Source organism: Schistocerca serialis, chromosome 2 (genome assembly GCF_023864345.2).
Source record: "Schistocerca serialis cubense isolate TAMUIC-IGC-003099 chromosome 2, iqSchSeri2.2, whole genome shotgun sequence".
Classification (NCBI taxonomy): Eukaryota; Metazoa; Arthropoda; class Insecta; order Orthoptera; family Acrididae; genus Schistocerca; species Schistocerca serialis.
The window spans coordinates 119433626-119447141 of record NC_064639.1 but is presented as its reverse complement, the minus strand read 5'-3'; the positions used below and the strand labels follow the sequence as shown (position 1 = coordinate 119447141).

The 13516-nt window shown below is 43.8% G+C and overlaps 1 protein-coding gene across 1 annotated transcript in view; it reads right to left on the bottom strand.

Moving 5' to 3' along the window:
- LOC126455765 (uncharacterized) overlaps positions 1 to 13516 on the bottom strand; it is a 198524-nt gene that overhangs the window by 141315 nt on the left and 43693 nt on the right. The window contains exon 3 of the mRNA XM_050091530.1: positions 12751 to 12896. Within this exon, the coding sequence (XP_049947487.1) occupies positions 12751 to 12896 (146 nt within the window). The remainder of the gene's footprint in view (positions 1 to 12750; positions 12897 to 13516) is intronic.

Here is a 13516-nt window from a genome sequence, read left to right as displayed (position 1 = left end):
GTTACCCAAGGATTTCTACTAGCCCTCGTCTTTTTACCTACTTGATCCTCTGCTGCCTTCACTACTTCATCCCTCAAAGCTACCCATTCTTCTTCTACCGTATTTCTTTCCCCCATTCCTGTCAATTGTTCTCTTGTGCTCTCCCTGAAACTCTGAACAACCTCTGGTTCTTTCAGTTTATCCAGGTCCCATCTGCTTAAATTCCCACCTTTTTGCAGTTTCTTCAGCTTTAATCTACAGTTCATAACCAATAGATTGTGGTCAGAGTCCACATCTGCCCCTGGAAATGTCTTACAATTTAAAACCTGGTTCCTAAATCTCTGTCATACCATTATATAATCTATCTGAAACTCTTTCCTATTCATAACGAATCCTACTCCCTTTGTACCATTTTTTGCTGCTGTCGATGTTAGTTACATCTGACTAGAAATCCTTGTCTGAACCTCTGCCCTGACCACCACTATATCGAGATTAGCATTTCCCTTTTCAGGTTTTCTAGTTTCTGCACTAGGTTCAGAGTTCTGACATTCCAGTCACCTATCCATAGAACGTTATCCTTTCGTTGATTATTCAGCCTTTTTCTCCTCTACCTTAGCAGTCCCCTACCGGAGACCCGAATAGGGTACTATTCCGGAACCTTTCACCAATGGAGAGATCATCATGCAACTTTTTCAATGACAGGCCACATGTTCTGTGGCTGCACATTACGCGTCTTTATTGCAGTGGTTTCCATTGCCTTCTGCATTCTCATGCCGTTGATCATTGCTGATTTTTCCGCCTCTATGGGCAGTTTCCACCAGAAGGGCAAGATAGTGGATAGTGTTCTGAACCTCTATCCAGTCCTCCGTCGTCTTTGACACGGTAGCTGGCAGAATGAAGGCGACTTTCCATCCGGAAGTCTTTGGCCGCCAATACTGATTGTTTAAGCGATGGCGGGGTTCTAAATAATCAGAGACACTACCCCTAGACCACAGGTACATACATAATTGCACGACACCTAACTTTGGATCGACTTTTTCGTTAACGTACAGGTGTACAGACGAAATGTAATAAAACCGGTATAATTATGGTTTTGCGTCTTCAACCACAAAGATTTCACATGCTGATCGTCAAATATTTTCGCCATGAATCTGTAAATCGCAGCACATCTTGTTTCACGACTCTCACAACTGGTCTTTTTACAGCTGTTTCTTGGTAATCGCTTGCATAGGGGTAGCTACCTTGCGAGAAGTTACTCCCCTTCCTACCAATGTTCCTGTTTTACTCCACCGTTTTGATAAATATAACAGAGTATCTGAAAGCCATCGGTGGCCGAGCGGTTCTAGGCGCTACAGTCTGGAACTGCGCGACCGCTACGGTCGCAGGTTCGAATCCTGCCTCGGGCATGGATGTGTGTGATGTCCTTAGGTTAGTTAGGTTTAAGTAGTTCTCAGTTTTAGGGGACTGATGACCTCTGCAGTTAAGTCCCATAGTGCTCAGAGCCATTTGAACCATTTGAACCAAAGCCATCGGCATCCACATTTAATTTACGAGTTATCGAGGTCTTCTTTTTCAAGTGGTATCAGCCCCATTCATAATCGGGTGCGTAATTTTGTGTTTTAATTTGCTTACGGACCTCTATTTTTACATTACATTTTCATTATTGATCTCTGGTGCATTTTATGTCACTGTTCTACTGGTACTTTTGTAGCTACCATTGGTTGTATTGTGTCTGTCATTTTGGGTTTTTCTTTTATTTTAAGTACGTCTGTGTGTATGCAAAATTATCACGTTGTTATATGATGTTATTTGCAGTTCTGTTCTTCAGTTATTGTTGTACTTACTGTATGATGTACGGTGTTTACCCTTTAATGTTTTGTTTTTTCTATAAGGGCCTTTGTATGTGTGTCATAATGTTGCTGTATATTGCTGTTTGTAGTTCTGCTCCAATGTCATTGTCATCACTGCTGTCGGCTGTCTGGTGTTTACCTAAGTGCGCATTTATTTTACTTTAAAGGGTGTGTTTATATGCTAACTTCGTAATTTTGTGCTATACTGCATTTTTTGCGATTATGTTACTTTGGCACTTTATAACCGTTGTTGGCTGTATTGGTCTTGTAACCCAAAGCCAAAATAGCGAAACTAAAAAAACATGCTGCTTCATGCCTGGTTGGGGGAGCGGGAGACGGGAGAACGGCGTCTTTGAATTTTTTCCAATCCATGGTGGTGTAATACACCAACCAGTGGTAGCAAATAGCAAACAGGCTTGGCTGCAAAACTGTATCTTTTATATTTTATTTGCCCATCAGTAAATAATATCCACTAACAAAATAAAATACAAAAAAAAACAGTTTTGTGCTTTCGTATGGTGTCTTGTGCTGACCAGCTGGCGAGTCGGACAGAGGTGTCGAACCCTGGACAGCGAGAGAAAAACGCGCGGAAAAAACAAATACTTAAATCTTTCCGTGCGAGCTCTGATTTCTCTTATTTCATTATAATAATCATTTCCCCCATATATACTGGGTAATCAAAAAGCTACTATAAATTTGAAAACTTAATAAACCACGGAATAATGTAGATAGAGAGGTAAAAATTGACACACATGCTTGGAATGACATGGGGTTTTATTAGAACCAAAAAAAAAAGTTCACAAAATATCCGAGAGATGGCGCTGGACAGCAAAACGTCAGTGACTGTCCATGACAATCGTGTATAAAAGGAGCTGTATTGAGAGAGAGAATCAGATGCGCCAGCAGTCGCAGCATGTTGACGTTACCTGAAAAGGCGCTTTTAGTGAAGCTGTATTATCAGAATGGGGAATGTGGTAGTTCAACGTTACGATCCCATCGGCATAGGAAGGGGATTCGAACGGGTAAAGGTCCGCTGACAAATGCAGCTGTGGCGAGAATGATTTCGAAGTACGAAGTCACGGGTTGTTTAGACGATAGACGCCGAAGTGGCCGACCGAGCACAAGGCGTAATGCTGCTGAGACAGCACGTCGCACCGGCATTCCATACACTACTGTCTGGTTGGCACTTAGGCGTACCCTCCCATGCTGTCCGTACAAAATCCATCGGCATCATGACCTGTTACCTGGAGATTTAGTGAAGGGGAGGGCATTTGCGGTGTGGGCGTGTCAAAAGATGGCAGAAGATGACGATTGGTTGAGTAACGTGTTGTGGACCGACGAAGCTCATTTCACGCTCCGAGGGTCTGTCAACGCCCACAGCTGCAGAATTTGGGCTACCGAAAATCCTAGAACTGTCGTGGAAACTCTATTGCACGACGAGAAAGTCACGGTATGGGTTGGATTTATCACATCTACCGTTATCGGGCCTTTTTTCTTCGAGGAAATGCGTGATTCTGGTTTTGTAACTGCTACCGTGACGGGTGAGAGGTACGCCGATATGTTACAGAATCGCATCATCCCCAGCCTGGCTGATAAACACCTGCTGGGACGTACGATGTTTATGCAGGATGGTGCTCCACCCCATATTGCTAGACGCGTGAAAGATCTCTTGCGCGCGTCGTTTGGTGATGATCGTGTGCTGAGCCGCCACTTTCGTCATGCTAGGCCTCCCAGGTCCCCATACCTCTCAGTCCGTGTGATTATTGGCTTTGGGGTTACCTGACGTCGCAAGTGTATCGTGATCGACCAACACCTCTAGGTAAGCTGAAAGACAACATCCGACGCCAATGCCTCACCATAACTCCGGACATGCTTTAAAGTGCTGTTCACAACATTATTCCTCGACTACAGCTATTGTTGAGGAATGATGGTGGACATATTGAGCAATTTCCTGTAAAGAACATCATCATTGCTTTGTCTTACTTTGTTATGCTAATTATTAACTAATCTGATCAGATGAAGCGCCATCTGTCGGACATTTTTTTAACTTTCGTATTTGTTTGGTTCTAATAAAACCCCATGTCATTCCAAGCATGTGTGTCAATTTGTACCTCTCTATCTACATTATTCCGTGATTTATTCAAAATTTATACTGACTTTTTGATCACCGGGTATGTGGACACCAACACACTATTTTAGAACTCTGTGAAGAAAGTTGGTGATTGACTTTTTATGAGAAGCTCCTGTCGGGGCGAAAAATGCCTTTGTTTTAATGACTGCCTCCCCAGTTCGTGTACCACATCAGTACACTCTCTTCCCTCCCTAGTAATAATACAAAACGAGGTGCCCTTCTTGAACTTTTTTGATGTCCTCCGTCAATCCTGTCTGATGTGGCTCCCACACAGTACTGCAGAAGAGGGCGGAGAAGCGCAAGCGTAAGCAGTCTTTTTAGTATGCGTGGTACATTTTCTAAGTGTTCTGTGAAATCACTGTCTTTCCTTTGCTTTCCCTATAACTTTATCTGTGTGATCACTCCAATTTAATTTATTCGTAATTGTAACACCTAAGCACTTACTTGGATTGAACCCTTCATATTTGTTTGACTTACCACATAACCGAAATTTAGCGGATTCATTTTCGTACTCGTTTGGATGAGTTCACACTTTTCATGATTTAGAGTCTCTAGACATTCTGCGTGGTGCCTGTTTGTTCTATATCGTGTCTCCCTACCACTTTCGCGCAACGACGCTCTGAGCGTGTTTTTTAGGGAATTGACTAGTTCGAACCTGGGACCTGTTGCTGGTAAGGAGACGTCAGACCACACATGACATGTAGGATTCAGAAGAGTTCAGTGAGACTAGCGATGATATAATCAAATACTTAATGATTTCAGCGTCAGCTCCACTGCACTCCCTGTAAAGGAATCTTAATACTAACTAAATTTAGTGGAAGGGGTTGAAGGCTTTCCTATTTTTAGTTAGCTGGTAAAATAACGTCGAAAAAGCAGGAAGTTTACCATTGGAAATTTTATTCTACTCACAAAACATCGTTTATAAATTGCACTATTGATAAAAGGAAATATTTTAATACAGGATGATAAAAATCAACTGCGTTCAAGAAGAATGTGAACGAATATTCCCTGAATGGGTTTCCAAGTTCTACAATGGATCGAAGGGTGACCTATGCCATATCACATCTATAATCTAGGTTTAAATTAAGTTTCACAAAAGAGCAAACTATCAAAATGGTCTACAGTGACCCTCAATTATCTTTAATTACTTATCTAACTTGTCGTAAATTACAGTGGCTGATGTGACTTCTCAATAACTATATATGACAGAACAATCATCGCGTTTCAGATTTTTACTTCAAGTGGCAAATGTGAACACCATGAGCTTTAATTGACGATCGACAGTAGTATTACGTAAAGGGGATGTAACAGATGAGACTTCTGCAGTTCTGAGTGAAGCCTTATGCGCTCAAAAATGCGGCATCGCGTGCGTTCATTACCTAGTCGGTGTTCGTCAGGGGGCGGCGGCCGGCGCAGCTCCGTCCAGCTTGCCCTCTCGGAAGCAACTCTCTCCTAACTTCTCCTTACTACAATTTACCGAAGTTGGTTTAAAAAAAAACTATCTGGCTGTGTTTTCATCTGACCAATCAGGGTCTCAATGTTAACCTTAAGCTCCGCCTACAAAAATTCTGTCTATCCAATGAGAAACGTTATACTTTTCGTGGTGGGGCAATGTTTTTAAAGTTTGGAACGTAACAGAGAAGCGAAAAAGTCTCACGCTAAAACTTGCAGCTGGTGTGGTCCTTTTAGCGTTATCGTAAGATCTATACTGTTCTTCTGGAGGGCTCTATCTTTTAACATGGGCTGGGGGGTGGTCCTAACGTAACAGAGACGCGAAAAAGTCTCACGCTAAAAAGTTGCGGGTGGTGTGGTCCTAGCAGTTAGCTGGCGACGTGGGTGTCCGTCCGTCCCTTATCGTAGGGCCTTCTTGCTTAACACGGTTCTGCTCTCGGCTTCTGTTCTCGTTTCTCCCCTCGGAACTGCGTCTGTCTCACGGTGGGAAGGTATGACACGCATTTAGGCATTCTTGTGTTAGTCTGTGGTATCCCATTTGCTCACTCGTTACTCGTATTACTGTGGTTAATTTATTGTCACGATTTATTCGGAGCTATGTGACATACTACTGGAATTGCTTATCATGTCAGGGTTTTCATGGAAGGTGTTGGATTTGCCTGACACCTTACAAGTCGCCTGCCACTTTTCGCATCGTACAGATATCTAAATCATATTGCAATTCGTTTTGATCATGTGATGACTTCACATGTCTGTAAATGACAGCATCATCTGCAAACAAGCTAGGGGGACTGCTCAGATTGTCCTCTAAATTGTTTATGCAGATCGGGAACATCAGAGAGCCATGACACTTGGAAACGCCAGATATTACTTCTATTTATGACATTCAGTCAATTATTACCAAATATGATCTTTCTGACAGGAAATCACGAATCCAGTCACACAGGCGAGACAACACCCCGTAGGCAGGCAATTTAATTAGGAGTCGCTTGTGAGGAACGAAGTCAAAATGCATCTGGAAATCTAAAAATATGGATCAATTTGTTTTCCCCTGTCGCTAGCAATCATTACTTCGTGAGACTAAAGAGTTAATTGTGTCTCACAAGAACGATATGTTCTGAATCCACGTTGGCTGTTTGTCAATAACTCGTTTTCTTCGAGGTGATTCATAAGGTTCGGGCACAGTACATGTTCCAAAATCCTACCGCAAATCTACGTTAGTGATATGGGTCCGTAATCTAGCAGATTACTCCTATCTCCTTTCTTGGGTATAGGTGTGACTTGTGCAACTTTCGAGTCTCTGGGTACGGATCTACGGGCTAGCGGTTGTACATAATTTCGAAGTATGGAGCTATTGTATTAGCATACTCTGAAAGGAAGCTGACTGGTATACAATCTCGACAGGGAGCTCTAACCTTCTTAAGTGTTTTATGCTGTGTCGCTACACCGAGGATATCTACTTCGAAGTTACTCATGTTGGCAGTTGTTCTTGACATTCCGGAGTATCTACCTCGTCTTCTTTTGTGAAGGAATTTTCGAAAAACATATTTAGTAACTCTGCTTTAGTGGTTCTGTGGTTACACGAAGAGCAGTTGGAAGCGTCAGTTGGCGCAGAGCCAGGAACAGAAAGCCTTCTCCAACTTGGTACCCGAAGGGTCTGCCTATAGGACATCCCTAACGGTCAGCATGGGGTGTGGCCACTGTGCAGGGTGGCTGGTGTCTTTCCCGGGCAAGAGGATAGTCATTCCAGTGGACACGCAGACAGGGGCTTACAGGTTAAAAGAGGAGCAGTAAGTGGGTTCTAGAGGCGTTACTTTCGTTTTGCCTCAGGTTGCAGTAGGAAGTAATTGTGTTTTATATATCGAGATATAAGTTTTTCTTTGATTGCCAGCAGCTTCAATACTTCGCTGGGTGAAAGGAATATTTGACGCCATTTCCACGCCCGGGTTCCCGGGTTCGGTTCCCGGCGGGGTCAGGGATTTTCTATGCCTCATGATGATTGGGTGTTGTGTGATGTCCTTAGGTTAGTTAGGTTTAAGTAGTTCTAAGTTCTAGGGGACTGAGGACCATAGATGTTAAGTCCCATAGCGCTCAGAGCCATTTGAACCATTTTTTCATCATTTCACAAAGAGGTCACACGCCGTTTATACGTATACTCCTTGCTCCACCCTGTATGAGTGTGCATGGGTATGAATGGGGTTCAAATGTAGCGGGAGCATGGACCAAAGGGAACAGTTTTAGGGAATAGCAGTCATTGCCAACATTACAAGAATAACGGCAGGTTGGCCAGAGCAACAAGCTAAGATGAAAACAGGCACGAGGGTAGGTTACAAAGTTGGTGCGGGGGTGAGGTGAGTCTCCCCACCACCGCGTTTGAATAGGAACGTTTGGTCGGATTTCGGCGCGTGGAGAGCACAGTGGGGCCAGCCATGAGACGGACCGGACGTGGGAGCACAGCAGCTCGCAGATTTGGTGAGATAGAAATGAGGTAATATGGCTAAAAATTCACGACAGGGGATGCTCCTAGCACGCATTCAACATACCTTCATCGGTACAGGTTACGGTTTTAATTTATTTGCAATAGTTTTCTCTGAAATGTGTTTGTGAAATTTTGCTTTGTGGTAGTGAGCATGCAACAGGAACCATCAGTTCATGTAGCTATTTCGCAAGTTATAAGCTTCACTTTTAGCTCAATGAGTGCAGATTGCGTATCGGATGGTAGATCGAGAAATTTCCGTCGCGAAATTTAATTATTTTTGGTACTTTCTTTGTGAGTTCAGTTCGCACTTCATTTTGGCGCCAATAGTACATTTTTGGCCAGAATCTTTTCTCTGATAGAGGTTATCTACCTTCAGCAGTGGCCTACCTTACATTTCTAGTGGTGTAATTCATACATGACGATAAGTGAGTCTTAAAGAATGAATGACGATTTTCCCGCTAAAGACGGTGTGGTCCACTTATGTATTATTTGTGTTATTATGAAATTATGTGTCATATATTTTTTGTGTTATTATTAAATTATGTGTCATATATGAAATTATTCGTGTAGCGTTTTCGTTTTGTCATTGTCCTACCCATGAGAGGTAACGCTGAAGTTTTGTAAGTAAAGAAAAATTGTAATGTGTCGGCTTCTAAAGTTTTCATCAAAGTAGAAAATAAATCTATTAAATGAGAGTCAGCATTTCAGTTAAGAAATAGTCCCCTGGTCACCTGACACATGAAATGGGTAGGAGGTATATTATTCAGTCCGATTTTCTAAAGTTAATGAAGGACAGAAATAATCTGAAATGTGAATTTAGATAGGCTACCAGCTGCTATAGGACAGCTTTGAGCTCAACGACCCAAGAACGTGTTATCTTAGAGAAACTCGCACCAGTTTCCGTTGCGCATATTTCAAAAATAATTAATTTGTTTATCAAGTTAATCAAATAAGGGTCACAATATAGACACCATTTCTTATGGGCCTGGTATATTAGCAGCCAGGACGTAAAGTCGGGTACAATTCTCTAAGGCAACGCGGGGAGATGGTCACACAGGTTCATTATAAACTAAAAATATATAAAGAACGAACATACAGCCAACCAGCAGTCATATAGCAATGGGGTGTGACCACTGTGCAGGGCGGCTGGTGTCTTTCGCGGGCAAGAGGACAGTCCATCCAGTGGACACGCAGACAGGGGCTTACAGATTAAAAGAGGAGCAGTAAGTGGGTTCTTTAAAGTCCGACACCAGTATTTTGGTCGATGAAGTGATGCAACAGAGTACAGTGGATAGTAGAGGCTGTCCATCTAGTGTTTCGGATTACCAGTAACATTACAACAGAAAGTCCAGAGCGTTATACACTGCCGGAAAAAAATTAGTACACCCTTTTAGAGGTTTCTAATTCACTAAAGATTGATTGTTGCAACAATGCATATGCAATACGTCAAATGGTTACAATTACAGATCAATAGCACAAGCGGTTCTGAGGTTAACAGGGATCGACCAATGTTGAAACATCCGTGCTAGTACGTGGTGTAGCCTCCTAGGGCAGCAGTGCAGGCTCTGACTTTGGAATCCGGTCGATCGTACAGATGGCGAGTACTAGATACGTTATTCCACGCCTGCTCGACCTGCTCACGTAGTCCTGTAAGAGTTGTCAGTTGATGGGTCGCGCGAGTCACTTCTCGTCCCATCACATCCCACACGTGCTCGATTGGAGACAAGTCCGCAGATCGCGCTGGCCAGAGAAGTTGCTGCACGTCTTGCAGAGCACGGTGAGTTTCACGGTCTGTGTGTGGGCGAGCATTATCCTGTTGGAACAACTCATCACCTTCCTGTTGCAAGAATGGCAAAAGAACGGGTCCAACAATACTCTTTACGTACCGAGCGCTGGTTAGCGTCCCCTCTAGAAACACAAAAGGTGAAAGAGTGTTGTACCTTATCGCACCCCAGACCATAACGCATGGGGTATGGCGGGGGAGCGTGCCCTGGACGAATGCGCTCTATGAGACAGCGCTTGCTAGGTCTACGTGGTATGTGCAAACGACCTCACTTGCGTACAGGCAGAAGCTGCTTTCATCGCTGAAGACCACGGCGCGCCATGCCAAGTCGCACTCTGACGGTGCCAGTCGAGCTGTGCACATGGGTGTTGTGGCGTGTGCGAAAGTGGGGCTAGAGGTGTGCGTGCCTTCGCAACAGCTCGTGTTGACGCGTCTTGGGTCATAAGCCCTCTTGTATGTGCTGTGGCATCTGTGCGATCTACGACTGCTGCCCTTATAATACGACGCTGGCGGGCCTCTGCTCTGAGTGAACGTCCAGAAACTCGTCTGCGATGTGAAAATGTTGAAGTGATCACTGATGCAAAACTGATGGAGCATGTCCAACGTGTGTAGCTATTCTCCGAAAGAGCCATCACGCCACTCTCTTGGTCACAATTTCACCCCTTTCAGACCAACTCGGTTGTCTGTAGGAAACACGAGTGACATGGTTGCTGTTATCCCGGAGCCAAGGCAGCGCCTGAGGGCTGGCAATCCATATTACACCACAGAGGACGGGGTTGTCTATGTCTAAGGCGTACCAAAAGCACCATGGTAAACACCGCCTATTTACATACAAGATAATGGAAACAGACATTCCAAGTACTTCTTCCTGCAGGGGGAGCTCGAGCCACGGCCCGCAGGAAGTATCACTACGCCAAAACCTGATTGGCTGGAGACAGCTATTCAGGGGCTAGAACCAGCCCAGAAGTTCACTTCGCTCTGGATGCCGACCTCGTGGACTTCGACCACTGAAGATTACGCCTTCGTCTCTGAATTGGACTTTTACTAGTGTGTATGTGTGTGTGTGTGTGTGTGTGTGTGTGTGTGTGTTACCACGAACCTTTGTGGAAAATTAGAAGTGAACTTTTGTTTGCCTCTATTAGGAGACTTTTACTGGCATCGTTATTGTTACCTTTCTTTTGTTGTTCGGTCATCAACCTTGAAAACTTACATAAATAAGAGTGGTGTTTGCGAAAAATTGCGAATTGTCAGTCACAACAGTTGCCTGCTTGCTTCACGCATTTGAACCGCACTGAGACTTCTGGGTGTCAGTATTCCCTATTAAAGGGTAGGCACAGATCGCGCTCTGGTTGCTATGCCACTCCGCTGTCTGTTGGCGGACGACGCTGAAACCATTATCAGTACATCTACTGTCCTGCAGGTAGCATTTGCTGTCATCGGATGGAAATCGACGTCTTTTTTAGGTGCACTATTTTCTTTTCCCGCGGTGTAGCTGTTGTGTGCTTGCAGGCTGCACGTGCGGCTGTCTTCTTTAGAAGTGAGAGCCGTATTCACGTTGCTGTTTATACGTGATAGTTGTGAGGGATTGTATACACTGTGACCACGACTGATTTTGTTTATGCCGTTTACTGAAAATTGTCTTTTTGTTTTACGATATCATAATGATCTATTTTGTATGTCAAACTGTGCAGCAAACCATATTGAGCAAATAACGCGGGTTGTCCTGTGGATTGTTGGTAGTACCTTCCTTTAGTGACCAGTAGTGGTGTGGGAGGACGTAGATCCAGATTTAATTGAGTGCTAAGGAAAGTACCCTTCATTAAGTTTGAGTGTTGACTTCTGGTTTGTTTTAATGCGGCTCGCTGCAGAGACTAGTTTTATTGTTACTTTCTGCTTGTGGCCAGGGGTCAAATTTTGTAAACTGTTATTGTTGTTGGTCCGATTCTATCTGCTAGGGCAAAGGTTTCGAGTTTTGTTTTAATTTTGCAAAAGGTATTTTGTTGTTATTGCCTTATTGTGACCGGATTTCAAAAACTGGGCTGTAAATTACGCTCTGCTTTGTTATCAGTTCACTGTTGTCAAGAATATACGACAAAAAGCACCAACACATCTGTATCTTGAGAATGTCTTTATCCACTCACACGACTAGTTTCCGCGGCACACTACCTCCAGCCTCAGGCCCCACAATTACCTAAAGAGTATTTAATTGTCGTCACGCAGCCTGTGGGATCCTTGTTATTAGTCGCACGTGTGTTAGTAACAAGGATCCATCAGTGAATGCGCCAAGGAAATCAAATACCCCTTTGGCAGTGATGGGGCCTGAGGGTGGAGGTAATGTGCCGCTGAAACTAGTCGTGTGACACAATAAAGACATTCTCAAGATACAGCTGTGTTGGTGCTTTTTGTCGTGTATGTCATCCCTCGTCCATGCAATAAGATGGGCATCCATAAATCTCAAGAATAATTTTTATATTTAGTAAATAAGATTCATAATTGAACCGACGGCCGTTTAACCTCTAGCCCTACGCTACATATTAACTCATTTTTTAAAATAAGACGTTTGAAGCTGTTTTGCAAATGGTAGACTGATTCTTTAAGGAATCTTGGGTGGATGTGTGGTTACTGATAGACATCAACACCGTACATGAATTTCATAAATTTCGCGTGTTTTTTGTAGCTGATGGAGGCGAAAAGCGATTTTATATATTTCTGGAGAGAGGAAAACTCTGTGGGGATTGTCTGCGGACAATACTTGTCACGATAATGTAGCATCTTTTGACCTCGAACGCCAGATGCCAGCTAAGTTAAGCCAGACTGTATGTCATTACTGTATCCAACACCCTCTATAATGTGTTTTAAGTATTCTACTCTTCGTGTGAGTGCTTGTCCACCATGAAGTTACGTTTTCCTGGAAGCCATCCCTTCATCTGGTGAGGGTATTCCGTAGACTTGTGTTTTCGTCTATGCTCGTTAGTATTTCTTTATTTCATACTTGAATCACTGACAGCTTATAAAATACCAATTTGCAGTGCGGCTGGTGGCATTGCTGGGTGAGAAGAATGCGGTGGTCACTTACCTGCAGTGTGACTGTTGAGCCGGGAGACAGATACTGCGGCTGCATGCGCATGCGCGTGGTGAGCCCGGGCGTCAGGTAGAGCTCCAGTTCGCTGCTCTGCCCCACAGTCGCTGAGCCACAGGAGCTGGGCACCAGTCTGCCAGGCACTGCAAACACCACACCACACCATACAGTTGCGCTCACATCCTTGACACACACGCATACTGCTATACAGAGGCCAAGAACAAGTGCACAGGCACTATCAACAATCACGCGATCAAAAAAAAAAAAAAAAAGTATTCGGGCAGAATTAGATGTTGCATGGTGCAGTTTTTTAAGCGATGCCTTAAAAAGTGAGATTTTGATCTCTCGAGTTTTGTCGCCGTGGTACATTTTATGTACAATGACGGCTGATCCTGTGTCTTCTTTAGGAACTGCGAGTTTTGCTGTTTTGTTTACCCGCTGCCTAGACTTCAAGTTTGTGAACTAATATTGGCCTTGTACCGCTGTTTATAGCTGAGCTCGATTCCCGACGCCCACTGCGTCCTTTGACACGCTTTTGTTTTTCAGAACCCCGACTGGTATTCCGTGAAACGAACAAGTATTCTCAGCGTTGCGATGCAGTGATGGATGTGATGGCCGGGAGGGATCTTAATTAACTGAGTGACGGGTATTGTCTAAAGTGAAAGCTCCGTCCTTTTTATCAGATTTCCTGACGTCTTTATTTCGACTGACTTCTAAAGAGGAGAACACGGCAAGTGCCATAATCCAATTTCCCAGAAATTTC